This window comes from Dendrobates tinctorius, unplaced genomic scaffold (assembly GCF_039654945.1).
Source record: "Dendrobates tinctorius isolate UK_male_01 unplaced genomic scaffold, ASM3965494v1 ptg000057l, whole genome shotgun sequence".
NCBI classification, from domain to species: domain Eukaryota; kingdom Metazoa; phylum Chordata; class Amphibia; order Anura; family Dendrobatidae; genus Dendrobates; species Dendrobates tinctorius.
Genome location: NW_027361725.1, coordinates 405,001 through 418,365, shown reverse-complemented (window position 1 = coordinate 418,365; position 13,365 = coordinate 405,001). Strand labels below are relative to the sequence as shown.

Genomic DNA, 13,365 nt, shown 5'->3' with positions numbered 1-13,365 from the left:
ATTAGGAAAGTCACCTGTTCTATGCTAACTCCTTTAGGAAGAAAAGTAAAAAGTGAAGGAGCAGCAGCCATAGTAAACTGTATCCAGCAGCATGCTGCTCAACAACGGGAACACATTTTTTTTTTTTTTTTTAAACACATTGCAGCTGGAAAACCCTTTTAAGTGATAGTGAAAACAGATTTTAAAAAAGTATGGTTTGCCTACACTGAATTATGTGCATTTAATAGCACCAGACTACAAACAAACCTTGTATGTCAGATCCTGCATTCATAGTCCATTACTAGAATAAAAGGACCGATGGTAGAAGGTATAACAGACAGATCTGTGCCAGAGCTGTAGACACACAACCATACATTACCAATAAAGACTTTTTGCTTCATTGGTGACAATGAAATACATAACACCCCCCACTCCCACCCCGATTCATTAAGACTGGCATTCTGCACCCCACTCTTAATGATGGGAGCGTTGGAGTTTGACATTTGATGAATTTGGAACATCTTACCATTTTTCTTACATGTAAATAGCCAAAAGTATTAAAATAAATTGAGCAAAGAATTAGCAAAATTTAAAAAAGTTTTATGCCAGAATTCTGCCAAAAAAAGGGGAATTAGACCTACCGGTAATTCTGTTTCCAGTAGTCCCTCAGGACAGCACCATGGAGGTAGTCCTCCCTTGACCTATAGCAGGACACGATCACAGAGAGGTTAAAAAGGTCCCTCCCACCTCCACCCTCCAGTGTTTTCTCAAAGTACCACCAAGGATGGGTGGAAATGGTCCACACACGCCCTTACAAAATATAAGGGACCATTTAACAGCTTCATCTTAGTCTCGAGCCATGGCGGCCTGACGGACGAACTATCTGCCGGAAGATTGATCCCGTGCAAGCCTAACGACAAACATAAGGGAGGGAATTAAGGGTGCTGTCCTGAGGGACTACTGGAAACAGAATTGCCGGTAGGTCTAATTCCCCTTTTCCATTTCGTCCCTCTGGACAGCACCATGGAGAATACCAAAGGAAAGATCCCAGGGTGGGTACAGAAACCCAAGGACCAAAGTCCCAGGCAAGAACCAGGCCAGATATAGAAATGATCTGGAAGATCAAAAGAAACATGGATTTTTGTGATAACTCACCGTAAAATCCTTTTTTCAGAGACGCTCATTGGGGGACACAGCACCCGCCCTGTTAGCCAAGTTGGCTCTGTTTATTTAATTAATATGCTTTCTGTATTAAATTAGGGTGGTTATTTTCTAGACAGATTTCTGGACCGGGAGACGCCGTGTGAGTCCGTTTCCCATGCGTCTGCCTGAAGTGAGAGCGGCCCCTGCAGGCCGGAGGCTCCTGTGAGGTAGAGGACCCCTCTAAGACAGGAGAGCCACTGTCCCTGCCCCTATCTGGGGCCCGAAGGGACTCGATTGCTCTCGTGATGCCATAGATTGTGACAGTGATAACTCCCATTCCGGGGGACTTGGTACACTGGGCTTGGTCGCAGGGGAGGGCTCCTGAGCGCATTCGGACTCGCAGGCTTCGCATACCCGCTTGGTCTGCACCCGCGGAAAAGCCGACTGACAGGAGATGCATGCAGCATATAGGAACATATGTGTCTTAGATTTTCCTGACATGTTGTACCTGTCAGGCCTCCGTGCTGACAAAACCCGCCGGGGGGAGGGCGCTCTTTGTTCCCGATAGCGTGGCCTCTCTGGGGGGCAGCACTTTCCCCGGTCCTGTGTCCCCTGTGTCCTCAGCGTGTGAAGCGTCACTTTAATCTGCGCGCCAGTACTGCAGGCTGGCCCCCAGAAGAAAAAGAAGGATCCTGGGGGCGGTCTTCTCTTTGCGGCCTAGTTCCGGCCTAAATTTCCTCCGGCGTCCGCCCAGGCCACAGGGGGCGGGGCCACCGTGACGTGATGCCGGGGGCGGGGACTTCCGGCCGCGGCCTAGTGCCCACTGAAGCCGCGGCCTCGAGTTATTCCCCCATCCGCCCTGGTGGGGGGGCGGGCGGAACCGCCGGACCTCCAGAATCACGCCGGAACCGGATCCCCGGATGATACAGGAGCCCTCCCTGGCCATATTCCTCAGGTAGAGGGGAGGGGGGCTCTATTCGATAAGGACGGTGCAGGCACCCTAGCTCCATCTAACCCCTTGCAGGGGTGAGGAGAGGGACCGTCCGCCACCTTCACCCCCGCAGTCCTTAGCATTGGTGGGGCAGAGGGGGCCGCACGGACTACGCTTGTGCCTCTGTGCAGCGTAGGGCTTCAATACCCTAGGGTGGACAGCGCTAAGTCCGGCATCATGTCCCACGGTGCGGGAGAGGATACGTGGAGGGACACTCACACGTGCTCGCCCGTTGCTGGTTTGGGGAGATCGGACCCCTTACATAGAGTCCGTCGCCTGTATCTCACCTCCGCGGTCTGACAATATCCCACGGTGCGGGAGAGGATACGTGGAGGGACACTCGCCCATTGCTGGTTTGGGGAGATCGGACCCTTTCATAATATGTCACCCCTATCTCATCTTCATTGTGAAAAAACGGAGCATCCGGAAAAAAATCCCCGTTGCTTGCGGGAGAGGATACGTGGAGGGACACTCGCACGTGCTCGCCCGTTGTTGGTTTGAGGAGATCGGACCCTTTCAATAGGGTCCGTTGCCCCAGTCTTATCTTCATGGGGAAAAAGAAAGAAAAAAAAAAAAAAATAAAAAATCAGTCTTGAGACAGACCGACGTGTGCCTCCAACAGACACTAAGCAAAAAACTGGTTTCCGCCCGCAATCGGGGCGAGGGTGTATACGGCAGAGGAGGAGCTAACCTCTTTTTTTCACTTAGTGTCAAGTCTCCAGGCGACAGCAGCATACACCCACAGTACCTGTGTCCCCCAATGAGACGAAGGAGAAATATAGATATCTAAAGAAATCTGCAAAGATAAACACCGTAGTGAGTGTCTGATCTATGTCTATAATGGCCAATTTCAGTATGAATGTGGTAAACAAGGTATGCAGCAGAAACAGAGTGAAACACACCCCTTGTATCCCAATACCAATAATGAACCGCAGTGAATTATAGTTGTTGTGACAGATACTTATAAACACCGCCGCCACAGAATAGGTTTAAAAACCTTATTGCCCAGCAAAGTATGGTGATAGCCACAGCCCCAACACCATGAGGACTGTACAGACCAGTAATCCGCTGCATGTGGTTAACAACAAAAGACTGTTCCTTCATCGGTCCTCCTGGGCTCAGGTTAAACCCTGGTTAGAGATCAGCTTACCATAGTACAAGGAAACCTGCAAGACAGAGAAACCCTTGACTGCGGGAAGATCAAACCAGTAACAGTTAGTACATGGATAATGGCAGAGCATTGGGATGCACATACATTACTCATCCAGGAGATCACGTCTATTCCGAATCCTTTGATGTCTAAACCCCAAGTAAGGATATTATATATTATAGAAACTAAGGAAATACGCTATCTGGCAGGTAATATCTCCTGCCATTACCAACATCGGGCTTCTCATTAGAAGCACGGAAAGGGAAACGTGGAACATCACTCCTGTTTTACCTACAGTATGTTAGACACAGGGAGTCTTGACTCTGGAATCGATGAAAGTGGTGTTGGTGGGGGGTTGCTGGTAAAAATCCTGATACGAGAGATTATTTCGAACTGCCTCTATACGAGTCATTAGCCCAGACGTTATATATAAGTCAACTTATCTATCTATATATACACACACATCTATACCCACATAGCCTAAAAGGCAATCTTCTCAGTGATATTTATACACCCAGACTGCCATGGTGGGAGTAACCATACCCTATAGCTAGAGAGAGTTGTTTTCTCCCCATCACAGAGGGGGGGGATTACCTACTGTGAGGCAATGGGACTATGGACTGTAAGAGTCCTGGTTACCGATTCTTTATCTCCGGAGCCCTGACTACTGTAAGAACAGTGAGTGTGGGATCATCTGCCACCTAACGCAGTGCTGCTGTTTCACCACAAGGTACAAAGGCAGTGATGCAGTCCCTGGTAAACATAATACAACAGACTTATGTGACAACAATCTGTCTACTGGATGTTGATCAAGGCAACTAGTCTGATTGCTGTATGTGGAGCTGGGAAGGATTCTGTCCTTCTCCCTCTTGGGATTTACTGCTCCCAGGACGGTAGTATGTTCCTTGTAGGATGAACCCAAAGATGTATGTCTCCCTTTAAAGCTAATTATGAAAAAGACTTGCCTTTAGCACTCAAGGCAGTAGCTCCCTGAGAGTTCTGTTCCAGACGGAAGAAATGCTATTATACTAGGCCAATTCAAGCATAGGTGGGTTTTTTTTTTTTGCTATCCCGGATGCCAAGAATGAAGCAACAGAAGTTGGATCTGGGTCCAAAACTCAAGGACTCTGGGCCCGAGACAAAATGTAAAGTGGTAGGCCAACAATACAGGGTGCGGCCATGCAACAAGACACAAGTAAGATGGTCCAAGCCAGAGGCCCCAGCCAGAGGCACAAAGCCACAACGCCCGAAGTACTATGAAGCACTGAGGCACCATGATGTACTATGAAGCACTATGAAACACTAATGATACACCATGAGGCACAGGGGCACCAAAGCACTATGATACCATCTGATGCACCCGAAGCATTATGACGCAATCTGATGCACAGAGATGCTATGAAGCTCTATGATGTCATAGGAAGCAAAAAGGCACTTATGAAGCGCTATGATGAAATATGATGCATAAAGCCACTAGGAAGCACTCCGATGCAATATGATGCACAAAGACTCGATGAAGCACTCTGATGGAATATAATGCACGAAGGTACTATGATGCAATGTGATGTAATGATGCAATATGATGCAGAGGCACTATGAAGCACTGTTGTGAGCTCATTTTCGGGTTTGCCTCTGGCTTCTGGTGAAGGGAGGTAATGAAGCTGATCTAAATGGCAGAGACCGGCCACCTGAGGAAGAGGACTGCGATTGGACATCAGGAGTTTCTGATTGGATTTAAGGCAGCCGACTCCCTAGTTTCATGCTGGTGATTTTTCCTGACTGTGGCTCCTGGTTTCCAGTTTGGTTCCTGCCTTCCTAAAGCTAAGTTTTCTCTGCTATTGTTCATATGAGTTTTTGTCTGGTTTTTGTGTTCAGCCAGCCCTGGCTGGGACTGGGCTGAATCCCCATTTTGTCTCTGATCAGTTGATCTCTTTTGCTCTGTCTTCAGAATATACCTGAGTGCTGATATAGTGAATTGAAGTCTAGCGACTTCAGGGCCTTTTTCTATCAGACGTGTTGGACATTCTTTTTGGCAGGGTTTTTTGCGTGATTGCAGACAGCAGCTTTTCTTTCCTGTCCTTTCTAGTTAGCGAGGGCCCCATCGTTTGCTCAGCCTATCTTTCTTCCTGTGTCTGTGTTTTCATCTTGTTTCACCGACAATACATGTTGGGGGCTGTCTATTGCTTTGGGGTCTGCTCTGGGGCAGTTTAGATTTTCCCTTTCTTTCTTTAGGCTTATTTAGTTCTCGGGCCGTGACGAGGCGTCTAGGACCACCGTAGGCACGCTCCACGGCTATTGCTAGTTGCTGTGGATAGGATCAGGGGTCTGCAATCCGCTAGTTACCAACCTCTCCGGTTTTCTGGGCTTAGCTTGCTTTTTGTTTTTTCCTCCTCGGTGACTCATTCATAACAAAGCACTATGATGCAACATGATGCGGAGGCACTGTGAAGCACTATGATGCAATATGATGCCGAGGCACTGCGAAGCACTATGATGCAATATGATGCGGAGGCACTGTGAAGCACTATGATTCAAATATGCACAGAGGCACTATGAAGCACTATGATGAAATATGGTGCAGAGGCACTGTGAAACACTATGGTGCAATATGATACACAAAGGCACTATGATGCAATATGATGTGATATGATGCAGTGGCACTGTGAAGCACTCTGAGGCAATATGATGCCGAGGCACTGTGAAGCACTATGATTCAATATGCAGAGGCACTATGATGCGCAGAGGCCCTATGATGCCATCTGATGCATAGAGGCACTATGAAGCCATATGGTGCAACCTGATGCACTCAATATAATGCCAAGAGGCACTATGATGCAATCTGATGTACTATGATGCGATATGATGCAGGGGCACTGTGAAGCACTATGATGCAATATGATGCAGAGAGGCACTATGATGCAATATGATGCATAGAGGCACAATGATGCAATATGATGCATAGAAGCACTATGAAACCATATGGTGCAACCTGATGCACTCAATATAATGCCTAGAGGCACTCTGATGCAATATGATGTACTATGAGGAGATATGATGCAGAGGCACTGTGAAGCACTATGATGCAATATGATGCAGAGAGGCACTATGATGCAATATGATGGAGAAAGGCACCATGAAGCATTGTGATGCACAAAGGCACTATGAAGCCCTATGATGCAATATGATGCATAGAGGAACTATGCTGCAATATGATGCAACGTGATGCACTCAACATAATGCATAGAGGGACTTTGATGCAATATGATGTACAGAGGCACTATGCTGCCCTATGATGCCCCAAGGCACTATGGATGCAATATGATGCACTATGATGCAATATAATGCAGAGGCACCATGAAGCAATCTGATCCATAGAGGCACTCAATATAAAGCATAGAAGCACTATGATGCAATATGATGCAGAGGCACCATGAAGCAATATGATGCATAAAGGCACTCAACATAAAGCATAGACGCACTATAATGCCATATGAAGCAGCAATATGATGCATAAAGGCACTCAACATAAAGCATAGAAGCACTATAATGCTATATGAAGCATAGAGGCACTCAATATAATGCATAGAGGCAATATCATGCACTGAGACACTCAATGTAATGCATAGAGGCACTATGATGCAATATGATGCACAGAGGTACTGAATATAAAGCACAGCAGCATTATAATGCAATATGAAGCATAGAGGCACTCAATATAATGCATAGCGCAATATGATGCAATATGAAGTGCAGAGGCACAGACAGACTGCGTCTCTGCTTGAAGGTGCCAAACAAGAGACCAGGCCCCCAGTTACATCCAAGAGAGCAATCTCTCAGGGTTCTGGATAAACCTCCACTCTGAATGGAACATCTCACTTGTCAGACTGACCCCACCCGAAGGAGGTAATTACTGAGCTGTAGCTGGAGGGCCATCTTCATGGAGACACTGTGCTGCATTAACTCCATGTGTCCTCCTATGGATGGCGTAGTTAAGTCGAATCATGGGATGTAACCTGGACATATGGCCTTATTATAGCCAAGAGGTACAAGGCTTAGCTGCATACAGTATATGTGAAAATATACCTCAGCACATGAGCAGCTTCGGCACAAAGGCATGAGACTAGCATCCGCCCAGAGGCCTAAGCCATCAACACAGCATTACACCGTGCTCTTACCTGTGCTGGCTCCATACCTGCTAGAAAACCAGGGGGAGCTGGTATCGCCGAGAGCCCACCATAGAGGGAAGCGGCGTCCAGTCAGGAATGCTGCGTTACTGCCAATGATTTCCTCTCCTGTGCCCCACGAGATCCAGGAAACCAGCCTGTTGCCTGTCTCGTTCTGCACTTCTGCGTTCTACCGTGGAACGCATGCCGACCTGCTCTGGCTTCACCGGAGGAGCAACGACCTTCACCACACGATTTCCAGAAGCAGCGGTGGCTTGCAGGCTGGCGTCGGAGCCGAGAGCCTCCACTGCGAGAGGAAGCGGCTCTACACAGGGGCCTCGTCCGCACCCTGGTCTCTATGGCTGAGGGACCCCCACCCAGGAGGGTTTCAGCCCCGGGCTACTTGACAGGGGGAAGGTTTGGACCAGCCGCCCGATCCCCCTGGCCCTGGTCTCTGTGGCTGAGGGACTCCCACCCAGGAGAGTTTCAGCCCCGGGCTACTTGACAGGGGGAAGGTTTGGACCAGCCGCCCGATTCCCCCTGGGCCCCGTCAAACATTCACCTTCTATCTTCACTCCTCATGGAGCAACCTCTCATACAACCGTCCCCTTTGGGAGAGGAAAAACACTGGAGGGTGGAGGTGGGAGGGGCCTTTTAGCCTCTCTGTGATCCTGTCCCGCTATAGGTCAAGGGAGGACTACCTCCATGATGCTGTCCGCAGGGACGAAATGGAAAAAGGAATTAAACAGCATCTTACTATTTTCCAAGCTAGATAAAAGAGAAATACCGTATGTGTGTGGAGTGCAAGATCTGCTGTAATGCCTCCACTGCAGGATTGGAGTAAAGTGCCGACTTAGGGTTGGTGATCAGGATTGCCGGCCATTCTTCATGCTGGAGATCTACAAAGCTGAACAGGTCGTGATCAAAGGCAAAGATACGAAATCTGCAGGGGATAATAAATAGTAATAATGTGACATCCAGCAGGGTGTAGCCGTAACACACTTAACAGTATAGTGAGTGTTACCTTCTGTTGTGCATCCAGTCTCCCAGCTCCAGCTCTAATGTCCCTTGTAGGTGCTGCGAGTGCAGGACTGGGGCCATCCCTCCTAATGTGTGCAGGTGACCACATATGTACGCCACGGCTGAGCTATGGATGTTAACCCAATGTTAGGTGGCACAACGTTTTAAAAGGTCTTGCAAATTTTACTTTTAAGTTATGTTAAAGTAACTGACATGTACACTTTCAGATCTTGGCACAATGACCACATTCCAATGATTAAAGTTTAATATCTACTACTAACAATGCATGATTTTAAGCTTTGATCACAGATATGGTGCCGGAAAGTTTGTTTGGGTGACAGAATACTCTTCCAGTTGCCCCACATACAATAAGGGCTTGGAACCTTGAGATTGTTGATATTATTCAACAATTTTGGTTCTCAAGTCCTCAGACAGTTCTCTTCTCTTTCTGTTCTCCATGCTTAGTGTGGCACACACAGACACATAATGCAAAGATTGAGTCAAAGTCACCCCTTTTTATATGATTCCTGGTGTGATTTTCATATTGCCTGCACCTGTTACTTGCAACAGGTGAGTCTGAATGAGCATCACATGCCCGAAACAAAAGTTGTTTAGCTACAATTTTGGAAAACTCAAAACAAATATCCTGGAATAAAAAAGTAAAAAAATATATTGCAAAAATTGCATGAAGGTAGTAATAATAGTAATAATAAGGGTATTTAGTTAACATAATTTTGATCAAAATAATGTAATTTTGGAAAACTGCCAACAATTTTGTCCGGCCCATTTTTGGGGTTTTGTATATTATGTCCAATTTGCTTTTTGTTCTCTGTTTTTGTGTGTTGTTCCAATACACACAATAGGTAATAAACCCTTTTGACCATAAATGTACATTAACACTCAGCTAAGCAATCATGTGTTGGAGGGAGCTGCAACCAAACACCTTTGACAGCTAGAAACAACAGCCCAGTCCTTCTCTCCTCCGATATCATCTGTTGGGGGAGAATAAGGAGGACCCAGCATACAATAGATGGCCCTGGTCTTTTTGCTGACATTAGTACAAAGAATGACACAATGTTTATGTCAGGTGCGGATGTACTCAGTGGGAGCCGAGCCCCCTCCATACGGCGGCTGTGTTATACAGACAGCACCTGCCTATAACAGCAGCAACCAGAGCTAGGGCAAATTGATGCTGTTTATCTCCTTAAACACTGCTGCCAGTTACTGACAGCATTCAAGTTGTGATCAGGACGGCTCACCCATTTGGACACCCATCGCTCCATGGCTGCTATCTCTGTGCTTCTGTGACAGCGCTTTATAGGAGATAATCACTTTGTCTATATAGAATACTAACAAGGAATCAAATGATGAGGGGTTTCAAAAATTAAAACAAGTAAACAACCAAAAACAACAGGAATTTAACATCTCTACCACGTTATCTGTTGTTACAAAGTCACTGGCAAAGTGCTGGATGGGAGATATGTGTCACTGAGGCTATTAGCTTCAGTGATTTGAAACTTGGAAGTTTGCTCCAGCACACTAAGTGCTGAGATGGGTTAATCAGCCTAGGTTGTTTTGTGGACAGCCAATGTGTGAGCGGGAGGTTGTCCACCGTATCTCCACCCCAGGGTGTGGACTAAGATGTAAACAGTCGGCCTTCTGAGGAATTCATTGTTTCTGGAAGCGACAGCTCCAGAGAAGTGTTTGTTAAACCGTACTGAACACGGTTGTTGTATCCCGAGAAGGTGGATCCCTGCAGGCATATGGACTGTGCTGCATTATCTTTTGGCTTTCTCATTATGCCAGAAAGGCCATGATTATTTTGTTGAACCCACAGAGGTGTATGCCATATAAAAAAAAAAAAAAAAGAAGAAGAAACGTTCCTGTGTCCCCCTCTGTGTGCAGCTAATCGTCCACACTGTGTATTAGCAAATAGTTCATGATGCGTGAGAAGACTGACCTCATTACTGCCCGAACGCCCGGAGAAGGTGACACAATGGTTGAAGTTGGATAATGGCCAAACCACACAGACTGATTACTATGAAGACTCTCAACAGCGAGCATGGACAACGTCTGCATCTGATTCTAAGAGAAAACGGACACAGAACAACTTTGGTTATAAAATGGTCATATGTTATCTTCCTCTAAATAAGGGTATATAGAACAAGATGATGTAATCATGAGCGGGGGATTTCTCAACAGTCACATAGAATAAATCGTGAGAAATATTGAGAAATCCACCTGCTAATGCACTAAAACCAGTAAAGAGCGAATGTGCTCGGATAAGGTGTTATATGAAAATGCTCGGGTGCTAACCAAGTGTCTTCAGCGAGCTCGAAAAATATGTTTGAGAGGCAAAGAAAACTAAATAAGAGAATTCCTTGAATTATAAGTTATAGCAGATGCTGTGGTGACATTTTGGTCTTTGTTATTAAAAATGTTCCCTCGCTTTTACAAGCAACTGAGCGCTCTTCCAGGCCATTGCCAGAGACAGCGTTACCTCTGCAGAAAGGAAAAGTGCAGGAGCGCTGAGGTTAGCAGAATCAAGCCAGATTCAGAGCGTCGTGAGCAAGCTTCAAAGCATAGAGCAAGCAAAGGGCCTTTGCTCCTTACCTAAGTAACCGGCCACTCTGCAGAGGAAGCTGGTCACCTGTGCAATAAAGAGTAAACTATTGAATTAAAGTCCTTTTAGTAAGAGGCAAATTGCAACAAGAATGTTGCAATTTTAACCAACTAATTTTTAAATGGTGCGCATTTACATCATGAGATTGTCTGTAGTGTGCAGGACAGAAGAGGTCTTTTATTGTTCCTCTCCATGCTGAACAAGACACGAGGGTCCTAAACAGAGAACATCTGCTCCACATTTTTCTAACAGGGCACATGAAGATGATTTTTTTTCTTGACAATCCCATTAATATTTACTTTAGTACCTGATTAACTATCCCAAAGAAGTTATAAGGCCTTTTGGGTCCTGGGGTTAGGGTTGCATCGACACAAATAAAAGAATAATTTCCAAAAGGAGTGTGATGAACGTAGTGGAAGGAGCCTTCCTTCTGCCATCCTGAATATTTCCTGTAAATGAAGAAAAAGAATTTACGTATGTAAAAGTTGCAGTAATTAAACTTTTTCTTACTTTTTTAAAAACTTTTGTGATTGACAGCAGCATTTAAGAGGGATAAAAATCTGCAAATACCACAAGACCCAATCACTTCTGTTAGCCGGCAGGGGAATTATACCACTTAAATGCCGCTGTCAGTGATTGAGAGCGGCCTTTAAGGGGTTAAACATCTGCGATAGACTCTGGATGTGGTTACTGCTGCTAGCTGGCAGGTGTCGGCTGTGTAACAAAGCTGGCAGCAGCACCCGGCAGATGCTGTACATGTACGGAAGATGTTGTGAAAGGGTCAAATGGGTTGTATCAGACTAGAAAACCATGGCAACTTGCTTCCGGAACCACTATCTGGGAGAAATCAGTTATTAAAATCTATCATATGACTTAAAGTGGTTGTGCAGAACTTGAAAAAAATAAAAATAATGACGAAAGTCTATAAAAGTAAAAAACAAACAAAATAAACCCCAATACATACAGTACCTTCCCAAGTTTCATCACTGATGCACTGGTGGCCTTTAATGACCAAACACCGGGTGGGACCACCAGAACGTCAGTGCTGGACCTGCGGGGATTCAACAGGTTCGAAACATCTGAAGCATCTTAATGCCATGATTAGACCCCTCTTAGCACCGGTGACTTCCGCATACCCCAATAAGAACGTCACGTTCTCTACCTGTAGTAGTTATTGCTGCTGCTCAGGTCTGCAATGTTAAATGAATCTACAAAGCACAAAAATACACAGATTAGGGCAAGACAAATAAGAAAAAGTCATATTTTCTACTATGATGCTTATCTATATGATCTACAGACCAGCAGGATGGTGGGCTCTAGAGTTGAGGTGCACAACCTGCAGTCCAGGGGGGGGGGCACATTCGGCCAGCGATGCCATTCTCTGTGGCCCCCAACCACGGACACAAAAACAGAGGTTCTCTCTATGTGAGCAGCCACACACAGAAGAGAAGTGTCAGCAGCAGAGGAGCAGGGTCTGGCAAGTAGTAATGGTGCCCTGCGTGGACGGTGGACTCATGCATCAAGAGAATGGGGTCTTTTACCAGTTTGCCTCCAGAAAAATCCACATAAAAAAGCTTTTTATACTATTTCTGCAAAATCTTCAATATAATGTGGAAAAACTCAGCGCAGAGCTTTTCCCATTAAAATCAGTTGAAAAATTGTTCAAAGAATCTTTGAAGTGTTTTTTTATGTGGTTTTATGAGAAGAATTTATTTCTTAAACCAAGTAAAAAAAAAACCCTCACCATTAGAGCACTGATTTTTGGAGGTAAAAGTCCTGCAAGTAGAATTTGCACCTATCAGACATTTAAGGAATATACTTTCGATAAGCCACAAATGTCACACTGCTTTATTTTTTAGTGTGGCCCTCGGATTGGTTCATTAAGATGTGGCCCTTGGATCAGAAAAGGCTGTGTACCCCTGATCTAAAGGGAGGCTAGAGCTTCCATTTGGAAGAAATCATGCGGTCATCGGATATATCACATGCCGATTACCAACTTTTCTTGCTTCTCTATGGTCTGTTATACTGCATACAGCATAATAGAGAGGTAGGCGCTTAGTTCTGGGAAAAAAAGTTATTGGATAATGGAAGCTGCAATGTACGCTAGTAAGTGAGGAAAAAGGAAGATCCAGCACCTATAGTGCTGACAAACTGCTAATGAAGAGGATTAAAAAAAAAAGTATGACAAGAGAAAAGGATAGTTTCTGGACATATTAGATTGAGCTTACATATTGCACACATACCAACTTATGTTCCAGAACATTTTTTTGGTTCTGCCTTAGTTTTGTTGTACTTT

General features: G+C 45.5%; 1 protein-coding gene across 4 annotated transcripts in view; it reads right to left on the bottom strand.

Moving 5' to 3' along the window:
- Positions 1-13,365, bottom strand: part of TMEM62 (transmembrane protein 62) — a 69,034-nt gene that overhangs the window by 28,831 nt on the left and 26,838 nt on the right. For 2 of the 4 annotated variants that reach the window (XM_073577636.1, XM_073577635.1), the window contains exons 4-8: positions 12,232-12,277; positions 11,377-11,518; positions 10,407-10,531; positions 8,451-8,573; positions 8,214-8,369 (exon numbers count right to left, since the gene is read on the bottom strand). In XM_073577636.1, coding sequence (XP_073433737.1) covers positions 8,214-8,369; positions 8,451-8,573; positions 10,407-10,531; positions 11,377-11,518; positions 12,232-12,277 — 592 coding nt within the window. Of the gene's footprint in view, positions 1-8,213; positions 8,370-8,450; positions 8,574-10,406; positions 10,532-11,059; positions 11,080-11,376; positions 11,519-12,231; positions 12,278-13,365 lie in introns of those variants that run through there. The other 2 variants (XM_073577637.1, XM_073577638.1) reach the window with 2 other exon arrangements.